The sequence below is a fragment of the Oncorhynchus mykiss genome, chromosome Y (assembly GCF_013265735.2).
Source record: "Oncorhynchus mykiss isolate Arlee chromosome Y, USDA_OmykA_1.1, whole genome shotgun sequence".
In the NCBI taxonomy this organism is placed as follows: Eukaryota; Metazoa; Chordata; class Actinopteri; order Salmoniformes; family Salmonidae; genus Oncorhynchus; species Oncorhynchus mykiss.
The window spans coordinates 41,517,713-41,539,516 of NC_048593.1; the positions used below are offsets into that span (position 1 = coordinate 41,517,713).

Below are 21,804 nucleotides of genomic sequence, written 5' to 3' on the forward strand. Positions count from 1 at the left end.
GTCTAGTCATAGACTGTTCTCTCTGCTACCGCACGGCAAGTGGTACCGGAGCACCAAGTCTAGTCATAGACTGTTCTCTCTGCTACTGCACGGCAAGTGGTACCGGAGTGCCAAGAACAGGTCCAAAAGGCTTTTTAACAGATTCTACCCCCAAGCTATAAAACTGCTGAATTTGCAACCACTCCACAAATTTCTTGTTAACAAACTATAGTTTTGGCAAATTGGTTAGGACATGACACAAGTCATTTTTCCAACAATTGTTTACAGATTATTTCACTTAGAATTCCCTTTATCACAATTCCAGTGGGTCAGAAGTTTACATACATCAAGTTGACTGTGCCTTTAAACAGCTTGGAAAATTCTATAAAATGATGTCATGGCTTTAGAAGCTTCTGATAGGCTAGTTGACATCATTTGAGTTGATTGGAGGTGTACCTGTGGATGTATTTCAAGGCCTACCTTGAAACTCAATGCCTCTTTGCTTGACATCATGGAAAAATCAAAAGAAATCGAGATGTTTGGCCCAAGTTAAAGTATTTAAAGGCAATGCTACCAAATACTGATTGAGTGTATGTAAACTTCTGACCCACTGTGAATGTGATGAAAGAAATAAAAGCTGAATTAAATAATTCTCTCTACTATTATTCTGACATTTCACATTCTTAAAATAAAGTGGTGATCCTAACTGACCTAGGACAGGGAATTTTTACTAGGATTAAATGTCAGGAATTGTGAAAAACTGAGTTTAAATGTATTTGGCTGAGGTGTATGTATACTTCCGACTTCAACTGTACATGTGAATATTACCTCAATGACCTTGACTAACCTGTACCCCTCATATTGACTTGGTACCGGTACCCCCTGTATATAACCTCATTAATGTTATTTTATTGTAAACATTTTTAAACTTTAGTTTATTTAACTCTACTTTCTTAAAACTGCATTGTTTGTTTTGTTTGCATTGTTTGTTTAGTGCATGTAAGTAAGCATTTGATGGTAAAGTCTACACCTGTTGTATTCAGCTCATTTGTCAAATAATATTTCATTTATATTACGCTAATTTCCCTTTGATGGTCAGAACATATTACATGTCATAAGCGCCAAACTGTAATAAATAACGTCAGCTTGTTATTTTCAGACTAGAAAACAAATCCTGCGCTCCTCTCATAAATATCTTTAGTCTCACATTTATGAATTTGAGGGTTAAGCTATCATTCAAATGAAAGCCAACGACCCCTATCGCTGTTGAGGTGGTGATTGGTTGAAAGGATCCATTCAAAAAAAGTGTTGTTTCATTTTCCATATTGGCAATTTACCAAAATGCTTTTCTCACAGAGATACATGCTGAAGAAAAATATAAACGCAACATGCAACAATTTTCAACGATTTTACTAAGTTACAGTTCATTTAAGGTAATCAGTCAATTGAAATACATTCATTAGGCCCTAATCTATGGATTTCTCATTACTGGGCAGGGGAGCAGTTTTCATCAGTTTTCCGGGTGGCTGGTCTCAGATGATGCTGCAGATGAAGAAGCCGGATGTGGTGGTCCTGGGTTGGCGTGGTTACACGTGGTCTGTGTTTGTGAGGTCGGTTGGAAGTACTGCCAGATTCTCAAAAATGATGTTGGAGGTGGCTTACGGTAGAGAAATTAACATAAAATTCTCTGACAACAGCTCTGGTGGACATTATTTCAGTCAGCATGCCAATTGCACGCTCCCTCAAAACATGAGACATCTGTGGCATTGTGTTGTGTGTGACAAAACTGCACATTTTAGAGTGGCCTTTCATTGTCCCCAGCACAAGGTGCACCTGTGTAATGATGATGCTGTTTAATCAGCTTCTTGCTATATCACACCTGTCAGGTGGATGGATTATCTTGGAAAAGGAAAAAATGCTCACTAACAGGGATGTAAACAAATGTGTGCACAACATTTAAGAGAAATAAGCTTTTTGTGCAGTGCCTTCTGAATGTATTCACTCCCTTGGCATTTTTCCTATTTTGTTGCATTACAACCTGTAAATGAAATTGATTTTTATTTGGATTTCATTTAATGGACATACACAAAATAGTCCAAATTGGTGAAGTAATATGAAAAAAAAATATGTGTTTCAAAAAACAAAACAAAATTAAAAACAGAAAAGTGGTGAGTGCATGTAAACTCACCCCCCTTTGCCATGAAGCCCCTAAATAAGATTTGGTGCAACCAATTACCTCCAGAAGTCACATAATTAGTTAAATAAAAGTTCACCTGTGTGCAATCTAAGTAGCACATGATCTGTCACATGATCTCAGTATATATACACCTGTTCTGAAAGGCCCCAGAGTCTGCAACACCAAACAAGTGGCACCATGAAGACCAAGCAGGTCCAAACAGGTCAGGGACAAAGTTGTGGAGAAGTACAGATCAGGGTTGGGTTATAAAATATAATAAACTTTAATATTCCACGGAGCACCGATAAATCCATTGTTTAAAAAATGGAAAGAAAAGAGGGCCGCCCACCAAAACGGAGGAGGGAGAGGCAACAAAGAGAGCAAAGATAACCCTGAAGGAGCTGCAAAGCTCAACAGCGGAGATTGGAATATCTGTCCATTGGACCACTTTAAGCAGTACACTCCACAGAGCTGGGCGTTACGGAAGAGTGGCCAGAAAAAAAGCCATTGCTTAAAGAAAAAAATAAGCAAACACGTTTGGTGTTCGCCAAAAGGCCTGTGGGAGACTCCCCGAACATATGGAAGAAGGTACTCTGGTCAGATGAGACTAAACATGAGCTTTATGGCCATCAAGGAAAACGCTATGTCTGGCGCAAACCCAACACCTCTCATCACCCCGAGAACACCATCCCCACAGTGAAGCATGTTGGTGTCAGCATCAATCTGTGGGGATGTTTTTCATCGGCAGACTTGATTACACACAGGTGGATTGTATTTATCATCATTAGTCATTTAGGTCAACATTGGATCATTCAGAGATCCTCACTGAACTTCTGGAGAGAGTTTGCTGCACTGAAAGTAAAGGGTCTGAATAATTTTGCACGCCCAATTTTTCAGTTTTTTATTTGTTAAAAAAGTTTGAAATATCCAATAAATGTCGTTCCACTTCATGATTGTGTCCCACTCGTTGTTGATTCTTCACAAAAAAATACAGTTTTATATCTTTATGTTTGAAGCCTGAAATTTGGCAAAAGGTCTCAAAGTTCAAGGGGGCCGAATACTTTCGCAAGGCACTGTATATATAGGAGTACCCATATCAGGAAGAAATTATATCTACTTTTCACATCTGGTTCACAGGTCATAGGGTCTTACAGAAGGCATGTACAGGTCTGGTTCACAGGTCATAGGGTCTTACAGAAGGCATGTATAGGTCTGGTTCACAGGTCATAGGGTCTTACAGAAGGCATGTATCGTCTGGTTCACAGGTCATAGGGTCTTACAGAAGGCATGTATCGTCTGGTTCACAGGTCATAGGGTCTTACAGAAGGCATGTATAGGTCTGGTTCACAGGTCATAGGGTCTTACAGAAGGCATGTATCGTCTGGTTCACAGGTCATAGGGTCTTACAGAAGGCATGTATCGTCTGGTTCACAGGTCATAGGGTCTTACAGAAGGCATGTATAGGTCTGGTTCACAGGTCATAGGGTCTTACAGAAGGCATGTATCGTCTGGTTCACAGGTCATAGGGTCTTACAGAAGGCATGTACAGGTCTAAAACGAGACTGAAAGGGACACTTTCATCATGATCTTCCTCCCAATTAAGTTTATGTGTAGAAAATTTCCAAAACAATCTGAGATATCAAAAATATTCTGGCCTGCAATCGCCCTGACATAGCAATTAAAAAGAAAACATCCACATGTTCATGCCCTTTCATGGCAGGAACAAAATATATTAAAACATGTTCTGTTCTTTCACAATGCATACATGCTTGTTTTGCAATTCAGCTATTGAAGTTATTTTGAACATTTCAGTGAAATAACCAGGCCTGTTCTCAACTTCACAGCAATGGGTTTTCAACCTACTGCATCACTGTAAGGGGTTCTCAACCTACTGCATCACTGTAAGGAGTTTCAACCTACTGCATCACTGTAAGGAGTTCTCAACCTACTGCATCACTGTAAGGAGTTCTCAACCTACTGCATCACTGTAAGGAGTTTCAACCTACTGCATCACTGTAAGGAGTTCTCAACCTACTGCATCACTGTAAGGAGTTCTCAACCTACTGCATCACTGTAAGGAGTTCTCAAAATAGGGTCTTACAGAAGGCATGTATAGGTCTGGTTCACAGGTCACAGGGTCTTACAGAAGGCATGTATAGGTCTGGTTCACAGGTCACAGGGTCTTACAGAAGGCATGTATAGGTCTGGTTCACAGGTCATAGGGTCTTACAGAAGGCATGTATCGTCTGGTTCACAGGTCATAGGGTCTTACAGAAGGCATGTATAGGTCTGGTTCACAGGTCATAGGGTCTTACAGAAGGCATGTATCGTCTGGTTCACAGGTCATAGGGTCTTACAGAAGGCATGTACACGTCTGGTTCACAGGTCATAGGGTCTTACAGAAGGCATGTATAGGTCTGGTTCACAGGTCATAGGGTCTTACAGAAGGCATGTATCGTCTGGTTCACAGGTCATAGGGTCTTACAGAAGGCATGTATCGTCTGGTTCACAGGTCATAGGGTCTTACAGAAGGCATGTATAGGTCTGGTTCACAGGTCATATGGTCTTACAGAAGGCATGTATCGTCTGGTTCACAGGTCATAGGGTCTTACAGAAGGCATGTATCGTCTGGTTCACAGGTCATAGGGTCTTACAGAAGCCATGTACAGGTCTGGTACACAGGTCATAGGGTCTTACAGAAGCCATGTACAGGTCTGGTACACAGGTCATAGGGTCTTACAGAAGCCATGTACAGGTCTGGTACACAGGTCATAGGGTCTTACAGAAGGCATGTATAGGTCTGGTACACAGGTCATAGGGTCTTACAGAAGGCATGTATAGGTCTGGTACACAGGTCATTGAGTCTTACAGAAGGCATGTACAGGTCTGGTACACAGGTCATAGGGTCTTACAGAAGGCATGTACAGGTCTAAAACGAGACTGAAAGGGACACTTTCATCATGATCTTCCTCCCAATTAAGTTTATGTGTAGAAAATTTCCAAAACAATCTGAGATATCAAAAATATTCTGGCCTGCAATCGCCCTGACATAGCAATTACAAAGAAAACATCCACATGTTCATGCCCTTTCATGGCAGGAACAAAATATATTAAAACATGTTCTGTTCTTTCACAATGCATACATGCTTGTTTTGCAATTCAGCTATTGAAGTTATTTTGAACATTTCAGTGAAATAACCAGGCCTGTTCTCAACTTAGGCCTGTTTTCAACCTACTGCATCACTGTAAGGTGTTTTCAACCTACTGCATCACTGTAAGGAGTTCTCAACCTACTGCATCACTGTAAGGGGTTCTCAACCTACTGCATCACTGTAAGGAGTTTCAACCTACTGCATCACTGTAAGGAGTTCTCAACCTACTGCATCACTGTAAGGAGTTCTCAACCTACTGCATCACTGTAAGGAGTTCTCAACCTACTGCATCACTGTAAGGAGTTCTCAACCTACTGCATCACTGTAAGGAGTTCTCAACCTACTGCATCACTGTAAGGTGTTCTCAACCTACTGCATCACTGTAAGGAGTTCTCAACCTACTGCATCACTGTAAGGAGTTCTCAACCTACTGCATCACTGTAAGGAGTTCTCAACCTACTGCATCACTGTAAGGAGTTCTCAACCTACTGCATCACTGTAAGGGGTTCTCAACCTACTGCTTCACTGCAAGGGCCTAGTTCTCAACATACTGAGTCGCTGTAAGGGCCCTGTTAGCAACCTACTGCTTCACTATAGGAGTCCTGTTCTCAATCTACTGTGTAACTGCAAGGGCCCTGTTCTCAGCCTACTGCTTCACTGCAAGGGCCCATTTCTCAACCTACTGCGTCGCTGTAAGGACCCTGTTCTCAACCTACTGCTTCACTGTAAGGGCCCTATTCTTAACCTACTGCGTCACTGTAAGGGCCCTATTCTCAACCTACTGCTTCACTGCAAGGGCCCTATTGTCAGTCTACTGCTTCACTGTAAGGGCCTTGTACTCAGCCTTACTGCGTACCTGTAAGGGCCTTGTTCTCAACCAAATAAAATGTGTTTATATAGCCCTTCTTACATCAGCTGATATTTCAAAGTGCTCTACATAAACCCAGCCTAAAACCCCAAACAGCAAGCAATGCAGGTGTAGAAGCACGGTGGCTAGGAAAAACTCCCTAGAAAGGCCAAAACCTAGGAAGAAACATAGAGAGGAACCAGGCTATGAGGGGTGGCCAGTCCTCTTCTGGATGTGCCGGGTGGAGATTATAACAAAACATGGTCAAGATATTCAAATGTTCATAAATGACCAGCATGGTCAAATAATAATAATCACAGTAGTTGTCGAGGGTGCAACAGGTCAGCACCTCAGGAGTAAATGTCAGTTGGCTTTTCATAGCCGATCATTGAGAGTATCTCTACCGCTTCTGCTGTCTCTAGAGAGTTGAAAACAGCAGGTCTGGGACAGTTGAAACTGGAGCAGCAGCACGGCCAGGTGGACTGGGGACAGCAAGGAGTCATCATGCCAGGTAGTCCTGAGGCATGGTGCTAGGGCTCAGGTCCTCCGGGAGAGAGAAAGAAAGAAAGAGAGAAAGAGAGAATTAGAGAGAGCATACTTAAATTCACATAGGACACCGGATAAGACAGGAGAAGTACTCCAGATATAACAGACTGACCCTAGCCCCCCGACACATAAACTACTGCAGCATAAATACTGGAGGCTGAGACAGGAGGGGTCAGGAGTCACTGTGGCCCCATCCGAAGATACCCCCGGACAGGGCCAAACAGGCAGGATATAACCCCACCCACTTTGCCAAAGCACAGCCCCCACACCACTAGAGGGATATCTTCAACCACCAACTTGCCATCCTGAGACAAGGCCGAGTATAGCCCACAAAGATCTCCGCCACGAGACAGGAGGGGTCAGGAGTTACTGTGGCCCCATCCGATGATACCCCCGGACAGGGCCAAACAGGCAGGATATAACCCCACCCACTTTGCCAAAGCACAGCCTCTGCACCACTAGAGGGATATCTTCAACCACCAACTTGCCATCCTGAGACAAGGCCGAGTATAGCCCACAAAGATCTCCGCCACGACACAACCCAAAGGGGGGCGCCAACCCAGACAGGAAGATCAACCCACTCAACTGACGCACCCCTCCTAGGGACAGCATGGCAGAGCACAAGTAAGCCAGTGACTCAGCCCCTGTAATAGGGTCAGAGACAGAGAATCCCAGTGGAAAGAGAGGAACCGGCCAGGCAGAGACAGCAAGGGCGGTTCGTTGCTCCAGAGCCTTTCCGTTCACCTTCCCACCTGCCCTATTCTCAACCTACTGCTTCACTGTAAGGGCCCTATTCTCAACCTACTGCTTCACTGTAAGGGCCCTATTCTCAACCTACTGCTTCACTGTAAGGGCCCTATTCTCAACCTACTGCTTCACTGCAAGGGCCCTGTTCTCAGCCTACTGCTTCACTGTAAGGGCCCTATTCTCAACCTACTGCTTCACTGTAAGGGCCCTATTCTCAACCTACTGCTTCACTGCAAGGGCCCTGTTCTCAACCTACTGCTTCACTGTAAGGGCCCTATTCTCAACCTACTGCTTCACTGCAAGGGCCCTGTTCTCAGCCTACTGCTTCACTGCAAGGGCCCTGTTCTCAACCTACTGCTTCACTGTAAGGGCCCTATTCTCAACCTACTGCTTCACTGCAAGGGCCCTATTCTCAGCCTACTGCGTCACTGACCATGCACACAGTATCCCGGATAGTAGCTCATATCCCGCTTAAGGTCTTACTCAGGATAGGCTGTTTACATGCACCTTTGATATCCCACTCATGAGTATCCCACTAACCGTGAATAAACAGACTTTTCCTCATTTAAATTCATATGGGTTAAATGGAATAGTAACTGTGGACACTGAGCGTAGGCCTATATTCTCTCACCTGTAACGTAATATAATATAAATTCCTGTACAATTTTACATTTCTTTCAGTTAAATTATACAACAAATGTTAATTTTGTCTCTGGAACAGGAGTGGAGAAATATGATTTCTTTAGAAAATGTGAATGTGCGTGTAATGTGTTATCTTTTGACACTGTTAAGCAGGCAGACAGTATTTCAACCACATAAAATAAATAATAACCCAAAACCACCCGAAGTCTTATCAGAAATATGTTTCGACGTTTTCACCGTCTTTCATTTACTTAAAACCGGTCAAACTGATAACATTTGAACAATTTTGCACATGAAAAATCTTTCCACTGTTTTTGGAGTTAATGAGTTTTCTCCCGCGGGTCCCTAAACGAAACAGACAACATTACCAGTGTTAACTAGATTACTAATAATTATTACGTATTCATTCTAACACTGTAAGACACTGTTCTGGTGAGCACTACTTTGCTAAATAATGACTTTATTTAGTCTTATGAGGAAACAAGTTATGGCAGAAGAGAAGCTGCAGAGACAGCACGCCAAGGGGGGAGGCACCAACCCAGACAGGAAGATCACGTCAGTGACTCAACCCACTCAAGTGACGCATCCCTCCTAGGGACGACATGGCAGAGCACCAGCAAGCCAGTGACTCAGCCCCAGTGGAGAGAGGGGAACCGGCCAGGCAGAGATAGCAATGGCGGTTCGTTGCTCCAGAGCCTTTCCGTTCACCTTCACACTCCTGGGCCAGACTACACTCAATCATTGGACCTACTGAAGTGATGAGTCTTCAGTAAAGACTTAAAGGTTGAGACCGAGTGTGCGTCTCTCACATGGGTCGGCAGAACCATTCCATAAAAATACAGGAGAAAGTCCTGCCTCCAGCTGTTTCCAAAGAAGTTCTAGGGACAGTAAAGAGCATCTTGTGACCGTAGCGTACGTGTAGGTACGGCAGGACTATTTTCTGGGTCAAGGTTAGGCTTTTTCAAGAGAGGCCTTATTACTGACACTTTTAGTGAGTTTGGTACACATCTGGTGGATAGAGAGCCGTTTATTATGTTCAACATAGGAGGGCCAAGCGCAGGAAGCAGCTCTTTCAGTAGTTTAGTTGGAATAGGGTCCAGTATGCAGCTTGAAGGTTTAGAGGCCATGATTATTTTCATCATTGTGTCAAGAGATATAGTACTAAAACACTTGAGCGTCTCTCTTGATCCTAGGTCCTGGCAGAGTTGTGCAGACTCAGGACAACTGAGCTTTGGAGGAATACGCAGATTTAAAGAGGAGTCCGTGATTTGCTTTCTAATGATCTTTTCCTCAAAGAAGTTCATGAATTTATTACTGCTGAAGTGAAAGCCATCCTCTCTTGGGGAATGTTGGATTTTAGTTAGCTTTGTGACTGTATCAAAAATACATTTGGGATTGTTCTTATTTTCCTACAATTAAGTTGGAAAAATAGGATGATCGAGCAGCAGTGAGGGCTCTTCGATACGGCACGGTACTGTCTTTCCAAGCTAGTCGGAAGACTTCCAGTTTGGTGTGGCACCATTTCCGTTCCAATTTTCTGGAAGCATGCTTCAGAGGTTGGGTATTTTCTGTGTACCAGGGAGCAAGTTTCTTATGACAAATATTTTTTGTTTTTAGGGGTGCGACTGCATCTAGGGTATTGCGCAAGGTTTAAATTGAGTTCCTCAGTTAGGTGGTTAACTGATTTTTGTACTCTGACATCCTTGGGTAGGTGAAGGGAATCTAGGAATCTTTGTGTTGTCTGTGAATTTATAGCACAACATTTGATTATCCTTGGTTTGGGTCTGAGCAGATTATTTGTTGCGATTGCAAACGTAATAAAATGGTGGTCTGATCCACAACATTTGTTCTATGGGACAAAACTAGGTCCAGAGTATGACTGTGGCAGTGAGTAGGTCCAGAGACATGTTGGACAAAACCCACTGAGTCGATGATGGTTCTAAAAGCCTTTTGGAGTTGGTCTGTGGACTTTTCCATGTGGATATTAAAGTCACCAACAATTAGAATATAATCTGCCATGACTACAAGGTCCAATGGGAATTCAGGGAACTCAGTGAGACACGCTGTATACGGCCCAGGAGGCCTGTAAACAGTAGCTTTAAAAAGAGATTGAGTAGGCTGCACAGATTTCCTGACTAGAAGTTCAAAAGATGAAAATATTAGGGTTTTTTGGAAATTGAAATTTGCTATCGTAAATGTTAGCAACACCTCCTCGGGACGCTCGGGGTATATGGTCACTAGTGTAACCAAGAAGTAAGGCCTCATTTAACACAGTAAATTCATCAGCCTTAAGCCATGTTTCAGTCAGGCCAATCACATCAAGATTATGATCAGTGATTAGTTCATTGACTATAACTGCCTTGGAAGTGAGGGTTCTAACATTAAGTAGCCCTATTTTTAGATGTGAGGTATCACGATCTCTTTCAATAATGGCAGGAATGGAAGAGGTCTTTATTCCAGTGAGATTGCTAAGGTGAACACCGCCATGTTTAGTTTTGCCCAACCTAGGTCGAGGCACAGATGGGGATAGCTGAGCTGACTACACTGACTGTGCTAGTGGCACACTGTGCTAGTGAACTCCACTAAGCTGTCAGGCTGGCTAACAGCCTGCTGCCTGGCCTGCACCCTATCTCATTGTGGAGCTAGGGGAGTTAGAGCCCAGTCTATGTTCGTAGAGGAGATGAGAGCACCCCTCATGCTAGGATGGAGTCCGTCAACCCTCAGCAGGCCAGGCTTGGTCCTGTTTGTGGGTGAGTCCCAGAATGAGGGCCAATTATCTACAAATTCTATCGTTTGGGAGTGTCAGAAAACAGTTTTCAACCAGCGTTTGAGATGTGAGACTGCTGTAGAGCTCATCACTCATCACTTCCCCTAACTGGTATAAACAACTGACAAAAACATTTTCCTCAAAGTATTTTTTGTTTTTAAGGGTACTGATGTTACTGTCCCCTCTACAACAACAAAAACTTCTTAAATACATGTAATTTTGTCCTTCAAACATTTACATGAAATAGTGTAGAATTCCATTCATTCCTATAGACTGCTCCTAGTGGAGAGAGACAACATGGCCGCCCGGTGGCTTCAATGCCTCTCAATTGCCAATACACAGCATCAGCTATCCAGGGTTTACATACATCATTGGTTGGAGACCCCTGCCCTACATAGTGCACTACTTGTTATGGGCCCTGGTCAAACGTAGTGCACTACAAACATCTATACCATTAGGCACCATCATACTTTGACATGTTTAGCTGAAGAAGGATGTATTACTGCCTATTGCACTGACCTATCTACTCCAGAGAGCAAACCTCAGCACATTGTAGAGGAAAAGGCTATTGGGGATTTTTTGATCAATTAATCAATAACCTTATAAATGAATGAGAGCACCTTCTGAAAGTATTCTCACCCCTTAAGGGGGTATAGTGTGTAGGCCAGTGACACAACATCTCAATCTAATCTATTTTAAATTCAGGCTGTAACAACAAAATGTGGAAAAGGTGAATACTTTATGAATGCACTGTACATTTTGACCTTATAAATGCATGAGACTACTTTATACATGCATGAGAGCAAGGCAACATACATTCTGCAAATCACTGCACACTTTACTTCTAGTGTAATGTCATGGAAAAAAGTTATCGCTATCCTATATTTTCTGTATATAGTAATGGTATATTAATAGTTGATTCTTCAAACAAATACATCATCAGTCACTTGGGATTTGTACAAATAGGTGTGCGCATGTGGTCGTATGTTACGGTAAATTGACAAGCACGCTGTCAAAGTCGCCTATCTTTTAATAGCACAACTTTTTCTGTTTTGTTACTTGTTTCAAGACTGTACTATTCAATAAATTAATGCCACACAATTTTTTAAGTATTTCTATTAAAAAAGCATCAAACTCATTCGGCGAGGCTGCTAAAACCTTATCGAACTGATGACGTGTCCACTGAGTCCTTCTGACTTCCGGGTCTACGTTAACGGTGTGGAGTAGAGACCACAGTCACCAAGAAAATGTACGTTTACCTCTCATTCTGTCCTATAATACACATTTAATAAATTACTATTATTTAGCAAAAAGCAGTGTGATGATAACTGTGTTTGTTTCCTCCATCAGGTCTAAAGTCACGTTTAAAATCACTCTGACGTCGGATCCCCGGCTACCCTACAAAGTGTAAGTGACAGATCAGCATTAACGTTAGCTAAAAACATCAATGAATACTGATGCTTACCGTCACACCCATGCATGTAGCTTGTTCAGCTAGCTGTGATCTTCATTATATTCGTCTGCAGCTAGCTAAGTATTGAAGCTATCTAGCTACTAGTAGAAGCTAATTGCAAGATGCTAGCTGGCTAGCTGCTACCTCTTGGAAGCATGTTGTTCCTTTGAACCATAACACAGCTGTCACTGGCCAGCAAGTTAGCTAGCATGCCAATTCACTATGACTGTAGTCAGTTTTGCCGATGCGTTCGTTGTTGCCATTAGCACTGTAATTTGCTTAGTATCTTGGCATAACATAAACCTCTTGCAATGTGTTTGCAGACATTTCCAAATAACGTTTAATCACAACATTGCTAACTAGCTAGCCTATGTGTTCCAGGCTTTCAGCCAGTTTACCACACGTCACCACTTACCTCGATGACTGGCTGTTTTTGCACTTTATGAAAGGGGACGTCGTAGTTGAACAATCAACACAGAACAGGGACTCTGCAGCGCCACAGCAAATTGGCCTATGAAGCCTTTCCTTACTGATTACACGAGGAAGATAAAGGGAAGGGAGAGGAAAGGAAATATTGAAAGGGGGGGGGTTCGTTCCATGGAGAGCAGAGAGTTGGAGTGATGTGTATTTCTTGTTTCAGACTCAGCGTCCCAGAGAGCACGCCGTTTACAGCCGTGTTGAAGTTTGCAGCGGAGGAGGTTAGTTAATCTCATACTGGGTATTGCAACAACAAAAATACTAGTAGTTGGCTATAATACAACAAGTCAAGTGAAAGCATTTTTAAGGGGTCACAACCAACTTTACAAGATGTAGCCCCCCCCCCCCCCCCCCCCCCCCAAAAAGAGGAACAAAAGCACAGAGTATGGATATGAGGATTGAGTCTCTCTTCAGTCTCCTTTCATACATGTATGGATGTGAGGATTGAGTCTCTCCTCAGTCTCCTCTCATACATGTATGGATGTGAGGATTGAGTCTCTCCTCAGTCTCCTTTCATACATGTATGGATTTGAGGGTTGAGTCTCTCCTCAGTCTCCTTTCATACATGTATGGATGTGAGGATTGAGTCTCTCTTCAGTCTCTTATACATGTATGGATGTGAGGATTGAGTCTCCTCAGTCTCTCATACATGTATGGATGTGAGGGTTGAGTCTCCTCAGTCTCTCATACATGTATGGCATAGCAATGATATAATACTAGAGTTGGCTACAGCACATAGGCTTTGCTGTAGGCTTTGCTGTAGGCTTTGCCTACAGTATGGGGGCCTCCTCTGTTGCATGGCGACTATCAAAGATTAGATACAGCACCTCTAGTACAGGTAAGGCTTTGAGTCTCTCCTCAGTCTCCTCTCTTACATGTATGACATGGAAACAATATACGATATACAATATAGATACCAGGCTTGAGCATTTCCTCTCTGTTTAGCCTGGTCCCACCCTGCCTGCTTCCGTAACTGGAACAGTCATTCCACATGATATTAAGTCAATAACCTATTTCTAGTAGATGGTAAGCTGGGAGAGGACCATTGTTTATGTCTTGCCGCATACCGATCAGACTTCCTTGAATCAATGGATCCCTTCCCTTTTAATATTTAGATTTATGAATGCAACCTATTACAATAATCATCATCCAAATAATGGACAGAGTGAATAGCCTAAAGATGAAATGAGGCAGATGGGTAATGCTTTGAGAGTAGCAGTAATTCATTTGTATCTTTCCTACCCTCCCTCTTCAACCCATTGTCCATTGTCCATTCCCAGCTACATAATGCGTTTCTCTTTCTCTCCTCATTCTCCTGCTCATCTGTGATTGATTTAGAATGCCCGTGCTGCTCTGTGCTCGCTTAGCCATCCTTATCTCCCTGACTTCAGACTAGTGGCATCTCCTCTGTCTCTCTGTGTGACAATAACCGGTTGCAGTCTCTTGAGATGTGTTGCTCTATAACCCCATAGAAAACTCATGAGCCACCATCATGATTCAAGCAGACATGAGTGATGGCTGTTTCTGCTGCTATATGCTTTGTCCTCTTTAAGCAAAGTAGAATCCTCACAGAGCCAATTATGTTCTTAGAACGCTGAGGCTGATTTTGATAGTTTTCTTTTCTCTCCTGCGAACGGAATCTCAATTATTAGTATTTTTGCCTTCAGGCTGTTTCTCATAGATAGCGGAATCTTTCATTAATGATTAGCTTCCCCTCCCTTCTCCTTTGATGACTTTTGTGGTGTGTGTGTGTGTGTGTGCGCCGCCACCGTTTCCTTTTAGGAAAATGTAGGGCCGGACATTTGACCGGAAACTTTTGAATTGATCAGACATTTGAGAAATGTACCGTACCCATATGCATTAGGTGTGTAACCTGATTAGGGAGTCCACCCACTGTGATCAGAATGATAGACATGACATCGAGATGAAGGTCATTCGTCTTAACAGAACATTCAAGTCGAGGATGCAACGGCGTTGTGATCCTTAACGCATTCCGATGAAACACATTTTGAAGATGTTTTAGAAAAACTATCAACATTTACTTTTTTTTCCCCACAGCCAACAAGACGAGTAACGAACAGCAAAACCACTCAACTATGTCAGTCTACTATTCCTCCATGCTAGAAAGTTTACCTATTCTGTTTTGTCAGCTTGTCATTATGTGTGGAAAAATCAATTGCCTAATTCCAAACTGACTCTGGGACAGTTGCAGGATGAAAGATCCCAAATTCATTCAACCAGGACATCAACAAACAAAAAAACTTTTAGCTTAAACATTTTATAAACTATTATTTCTTCACATTATAAGCACTGCAATGCGCACATGGCAGTGCAAATGAGAGCTGTTTCATGTGACAGAGATGAACATATCCATTCCAAATTTAGAAAGAGGGGAGATGTAAAGATGCATCAACTGGCATGGGATGCTAATATGACAAGGGTTATCAACAACTAGCATGGGATGCTAATATGACAAGGGTTATCAACAACTAGCATGGGATGCTAATATGACTAGGGTTATCAACAACTAGCATGGGATGCTAATATGACTAGGGTTATCAACAACTAGCATGGGATGCTAATATGACTAGGGTTATCAACAACTAGCATGGGATGCTAATATGACAAGGGTTATCAACAACTAGCATGGGATGCTAATATGACTAGGATTATCATCAACTAGCATGGGATGCTAATATGAATAAGATTATCATCAACTAGCATGGGATGCTAATATGACTAGGATTATCATCAACTAGCATGGGATGCTAAAATGACTAGGATTATCATCAACTAGCATGGGATGCTAATATGACTAGGGTTATCAACAACTAGCATGGGATGCTAATATGACTAGGGTTATCGTCAACTAGCATGGGATGCTAATATGACTAGGGTTATCATCAACTAGCATGGGATGCTAATATGACAAGGGTTATCAACAACTAGCATGGGATGCTAATATGACTAGGATTATCAACAACTAGCATGGGATGCTAATATGACTAGGATTATCATCAACTAGAATGGGATGCTAATATGACTAGGATTATCATCAACTAGAATGGGATGCTAATATGACTAGGATTATCATCAACTAGAATGGGATGCTAATATGACTAGGATTATCATCAACTAGAATGGGATGCTAATATGACTAGGATTATCATCAACTAGCATGGGATGCTAATATGACTAGGGTTATCAACAACTAGCATGGGATGCTAATAGGACTAGGATTATCAACAACTAGCATGGGATGCTAATATGACTAGGATTATCATCAACTAGCATGGGATGCTAATATGACTAGGGTAATCTATTATGAGCGAAAAAGGCTACTAGTTTCAATGGCATATGGAGGTCTTTATAAAATAATTGACTCCACGTTTCTAGAAACAGATTTTGTCTAGGCTACTTTGAAGCAAGGTAAGACTTGCCTTATAATACGAAGTGAAATGTTCAGTTTTCAAGCTCACATTGTACGGTGTGACACACCATTGCACATGAATGGAAAGCCCACTTCATTTACCAGTTTATAAGTAAAAAAAAATATATATTTTTTTCAATCATGGCCATCAGAACTGTTTTTAACACGCAATTTAATTTAATGCTTCTAAAAGCATGTTTCACGCCAACAGGAACTGCAGCAGCAGCTCTCACACAGTCTGACCTATTTTCATCTTAAACTCTGTATCGGTATGCTTTACACTTTTTATAAAGAAGAATCATAACAACTAACGAGAAATACACACACCACTTTATTTCCACCAAATGATGTAAATTAACCCGTAGACCGATATGCATGACCGACCGGTCGAATGTATTTACATCGACTGGTATTTTCATCAATAAATAATAATAATAATAATAATAATAATAAATCATTTTTAAGCATTATTTTTTGCAATGGACTTGGTGCGTTCTTTGTTTTATTTACCAAATAAATTATTATTATTCACCTTCGCTAGAAAACAAAACCTGACGTGCCCAGTTAGGAGAACTCAATAGAACAGATTAGACATTCCTCTAAACGACTGGAACATTCAGCGTTTTTCACAGTTTTTACATTTTTATTAGGACAAATCCTTTAATCTCTACTGCGGTTACAGAGCGTGAAGATGATCCTCCGCCCCTTTCTCTCTGTATCGAAGCTCAGCAGCCTCCCTGACAACTAGTGATGCGCGGGGTTGACTCATAACCAGCAGGCCCTGCGGTTATATCCACAGGACGGGCAGGTTTAGGGTTGAATAATGGGAAAATAATGCCTAAAAATATGTCAATGTGCAATTCATATCTATAGGCTACGTTTGAGTTTTTTTCTTTCATAATTTGTATCTGTTGTAGCGCGTTGCTTTAGTTTTAGGCCTAACTGTAGGCAACACATACACAGCAAATCATTTTGGGAACTTAGGTCAATCCACTGAGGCAAAAAGGGACAATTTCAGAGTTTTAATTCAGTAAGAAAATAAAAAAAACATGTGAAATGTAGAGTTGAAAATAAAGACAAGGGAGGGCTAGAACAGTAGTCTAATGTTTGGGAAAGTAGTGAAACTGGTTGATTGCAGTGTGCCGGCTCTATTATGCATAATGATGTGTGAGGCGCTATACAAATTCCACAGTCACATGACGGGGGACTTCAAAATGGCCCGTCAAGGGAACTGTGCTGTTCAGGTGCCTTAAATGCAATAGTAGCCTGTCTGGACACTGACTGTCGATCTATAACCTCTTACATAGCCAATATACGATTAACTCCTGCTCTATACTATTTAGCATTTCTTGCAGTAAAATGATACACCAAATGTATGTTTTGACTCAGGAATAGGAGTGGAGAACTGATTTCTTTCAGCATCTTGTGAGAATGACTGCGTGGTTAGGGACCGTCTGTAAAGGTGCTGTCTTTATCAGCATTGTAAAAGCTGATTAGTACTTCAACCACACAAAATATGCATCCAAGCCGAACTGAAATCATATTAAAAAAATATATGTTGGGTCTTTTGAATAGCTTTTAATTTCCTTTAAAAACCTTTTAAACTAATCTCATTTGAACATTTTTGCATAGAAAATCTTTCCCATTCTTTTTAGTTATTGCATTTTATTCTCCCCGGTCCCTAAACATCTTTGCTGTGTGAGAGAAGCAGAGATGAATGAGAAAACCAATTTTTACCAATGTCAACTAGATTGAAGCGTTAATTCTATAGATTTATGTCATTATTCTGGTGAGCAAGGATTTATTTAGTCCTCTGGGGCAACATATAATGGCAGGAAGAGAAGCTGCATGTATCTAATTATGGACAAGTTGACTAACAAATAGCCTACCAAAATGTGGGACATTATAAGAAGAAACATCAGACAATCTAAAACGTTCTGTCAAAAAAGCCCAACTCCTTTCTCTCCCTGTGGGACCAACTCCCCTCTCTTCCTGTGAGCCCAACTCCCCTCTCTTCCTGTGAGCCCAACTCCCCTCTCTTCCTGTGAGCCCAACTCCCCTCTCTTCCTGTGAGCCCAACTCCCCTCTCTTCCTGTGAGCCCAACTCCCCTCTCTTCCTGTGAGCCCAACTCCCCTCTCTTCCTGTGAGCCCAACTCCCCTCTCTTCCTGTGAGCCCAACTCCCCTCTCTCCCTGTGAGCCCAACTCCCCTCTCTCCCTGTGAGCCCAACTCCCCTCTCTCCATGTGGGCCCAACTCCCCTCTCTCCCCGTGAGCCTGTAAACCCAAGTCCCCTCTCACCTGGCTGTCCTTACGTGGTTTTCAAACCTCTTCACAGGGACCCGTAGACATGTCACACATTTGTTGTAGCCCTGAAATAGTTAACCTGATTCACCTTAGTCATGAGGTTGAGGATGAGTTGACAAGTTGAATCAGGTGGGCTCGGTCTGGAATAGATCAAATGCATGGAACGGTTGGGGGTCACAGAGGAGAGGTCTGAACACCCCTGGACTACTGAGAGGCAGGTGTATAGCATGATCATTCTGTCTGTTTCCTCTCACAGTTCAAAGTACCAGCAGCCACCAGTGCCATCATTACTAACGGTGAGTCTGTTACATTGTGTCGGTCTTATTAGAAACAGGTGTCTTGTTACATTGTGTCAGTATAATTAGAAACAGGTGATTGTTACATTGTGTCAGTCTTATTAGAAACAGGTGAGTCTGTTACATTGTGTCAGTCTTATTAGAAACAGATGAGTCTGTTACATTGTGTCAGTCTTATTAGAAACAGGTGAGTCTGTTACATTGTGTCAGTATAATTAGAAACAGGTGATTCTGTTACATTGTGTCAGTGGGTCCCATAATTCCTGGCGAAAACCAAACACTGCCTTCCACATTAAGAACCTCATACCAACGGTCAAGCATGGTGGTGGTAGTGTGATGGTTTGGGGATGCTTTGCTGCCTCAGGACCTGGACGACTTGCCTTAATAGAACGAACCATTAGGTTCTATTAGGTCATTCTAAAGGAGAATGTCAGGCCTAAAGGCCCTAACTCCCTATCCATCTATGAGCGGAAGCTGAAACAGCTGGGTCATGCGGCAAGACAATGATCTAAAACACACAATCAAGTCTAAGTGAAAATGGTTCAAAATAAACAAATTTGAAGTTCTGGATTGGCCTACTCAAAGTCCAGACCTAATCCCAATTGAGATGTTGTGGCAGGACTTGAAACGAGCAGTTCAGGCTTGAAAACCCACAATTGTCACTGAGTTAAAGCAGTTCTGTATGGAAGAGGGGGCCAAAATTCCTCCACAGCGACGTGAGAGACTGATCGACAACTACAGGAAGTGGTTGGTTGGAGTCATTGCAGCTGAAGGTGGCACGACCAGTTATTGAGTGTAAAGGGGCAATCATTTTTTTTCACACAGGGGATTTGGGTGTTTGTAAACTTGGGTTACCTTTTAATCTAAAATGTGGGTTTTGGTTGAAGATCTGATAACATTCAGTATCAATAATATGTAAAAGTAGAGAAAATTAGAAAAGGGGGGGCGCTGTGCTTTTTCAGTATCCTATAATATCTCTGACAAAAAAACAGGTCCTTGTAAAAGATGTCTGTCTATGTAACACATACTGTTAAATGTGGTTGTTTTTGTTGTGCCTAGTGCAGCAGCGTTACCATGTGAACTTATGTGTCAGTCTTACTCATCAGACCCCCCCCCCCCTCTCTCTCAACCACTATTTTGCATGTTTAATTCTTAGTTTTATTTATTCATGTTTTGGTGTTTTATTCATTCATGTATTGCTATTTATGCTAATCCCTGTTCTCTCTGTGCTCATGACAGACGGTATCGGCATCAACCCAGCTCAGACAGCAGGTGAGTCTTCCGTCTTCTCGTCCACACTGATGACAACAATAACTTGATTTGTTACAAGGTGGGATTAAAATGGTTTTAATTGTACTTTTTTTTTTGTCAACAATCTACACATAATACTTTTAATGTCAAAGTGGAAGAAAAATCCTAACTTTTTTTATTAAAAATGTATGAAAAATGAAACACTTATATGTTTTTTAATTACATAAGTATTCAAACCCAAGTCAATACATGTTACAATCACCTTAGGCAGCGATTACAGCTGAGAGTCTTTCTGGGTAAGTCTCTAAGAGCTTTGCACACTTGGATTGTACAATATTATTTTTCAAATTCTTCAAGCTCTGTCAAGTTGGTTGTTTTAAATGTTTTATTTAACTTTTATTTAGACAGGAAGTCGATGCTGAGACCAAGGTGTCTTTATTTAGACAGGAAGTCGATGCTGAGACCAAGGTGTCTTTATTTAGACAGGAAGTCGATGCTGAGACCAAGGTGTCTTTATTTAGACAGGGAGTCGATGCTGAGACCAAGGTGTCTTTATTTTGACAGGAAGTGAATGCTGAGACCAGGGTGTCTTTATTTAGACAGGGTGTCTTTATTTAGACAGGGGGTCGATGCCGAGACCAAGGTGTCTTTTCCAGATGAGCCCTATGAAGCACCACAATACACATCAGAATACCATAAACACATTCATACACACATTTAAATACACGTTGTTATACACAATACACGGAAAGCAAAATACAGACATAAAACAGACACATTCTTCAGTAAAAAGTTTCCCTGAGACAACCATCTGAAATGCCCTAGAGTCACCAATTCCTCCAATTTTAAAGTGCATTGCGCAGAGAAACGAAAGGCTTATATCTACCTAACTTTCTAGACACCAAAGGCGTCTCCAGAGTTAACCAACCCTGTGAGTCGGGAAGCTTGTGGAGCAGGGCTTTGACAAAAGAGTGTAATGATGTGACTTCAGAGGTCCAGCCAACCTTTTGGTAAAGAACACAGTGATGAGTAATTAAAGTTTACCAACACCTGCATTGCTTGTTGTTTCGGGGTTTTGTGACATCAGCTGATGTAAGAAGGGCTTTATAAATACATTTGATTTGATTGATTTCCTTTGATAAAGCAAAGGGTGCTAAGAAAAATGGGTTTAAGAGTAGAAGCAGCTGCACTTTGGCGTTTCGTATCACCATAATTGAGAACTGGTAGAAAGGTTGACTGCGCAATCTGCTTCCTGCTGACGACAGAGACGATCTGTTTCTGTAAAACAAAACAAAAAAATCCCACTTTTAAAATCTTTGTTTCTTAACAAGCTTAGTCGTATGTTGAATTTAAAAAAAAAATGTTTTACGATAAATCATTGTCAATCCAAATACCGAAGTATTCAGGGAATCGTTCGATTTCTAGAACTATCCGATGAGTGAAGATGTCATCCATCTGAGACACGTTTTAAACCAGTAAGGACTTCCTGCACAACTGCAAAATCAGACTGTTTCCTTGTGACAGCAAGTTGGGGAAATTGCATAATAGTAGTAATAGTATTAGTATTGCATAATAGTAGTAATAGTATTAGTATTGCGTAATAGTATTATTTACATATAGATGAAATGTATATTTTTTTTACAGATTGACCAATAGCATTAATATAAATAGTGAAATGAACAGGTCCGAGTATCGTCCCCTGCGGAACACCTTTTACGTACTTCAAGACATGTGAA

General features: G+C 41.7%; 2 protein-coding genes across 3 annotated transcripts in view; one reads left to right on the forward strand and one right to left on the reverse strand.

The window, feature by feature from the left end:
* Window positions 1-12,898, reverse strand: part of LOC110509471 (macrophage mannose receptor 1-like) — a 27,137-nt gene extending 14,239 nt beyond the window's left edge. The window contains exon 1 of the mRNA XM_036967382.1: window positions 12,725-12,898. The gene's annotated coding sequence lies outside the window, so the exon portion shown is untranslated. The remainder of the gene's footprint in view (window positions 1-12,724) is intronic.
* ufm1 (ubiquitin-fold modifier 1) overlaps window positions 11,947-21,804 on the forward strand; it is a 40,151-nt gene continuing 30,293 nt past the window's right edge. The window contains exons 1-5 of one of the 2 annotated variants that reach the window (XM_036967384.1): window positions 11,947-12,105; window positions 12,207-12,263; window positions 12,950-13,007; window positions 18,778-18,817; window positions 20,057-20,089. In XM_036967384.1, coding sequence (XP_036823279.1) covers window positions 12,104-12,105; window positions 12,207-12,263; window positions 12,950-13,007; window positions 18,778-18,817; window positions 20,057-20,089 — 190 coding nt within the window. In that variant the 5' untranslated portion in view covers window positions 11,947-12,103. The remainder of the gene's footprint in view (window positions 12,106-12,206; window positions 12,264-12,949; window positions 13,008-18,777; window positions 18,818-20,056; window positions 20,090-21,804) is intronic. The other variant, XM_036967383.1, reaches the window with a different exon arrangement.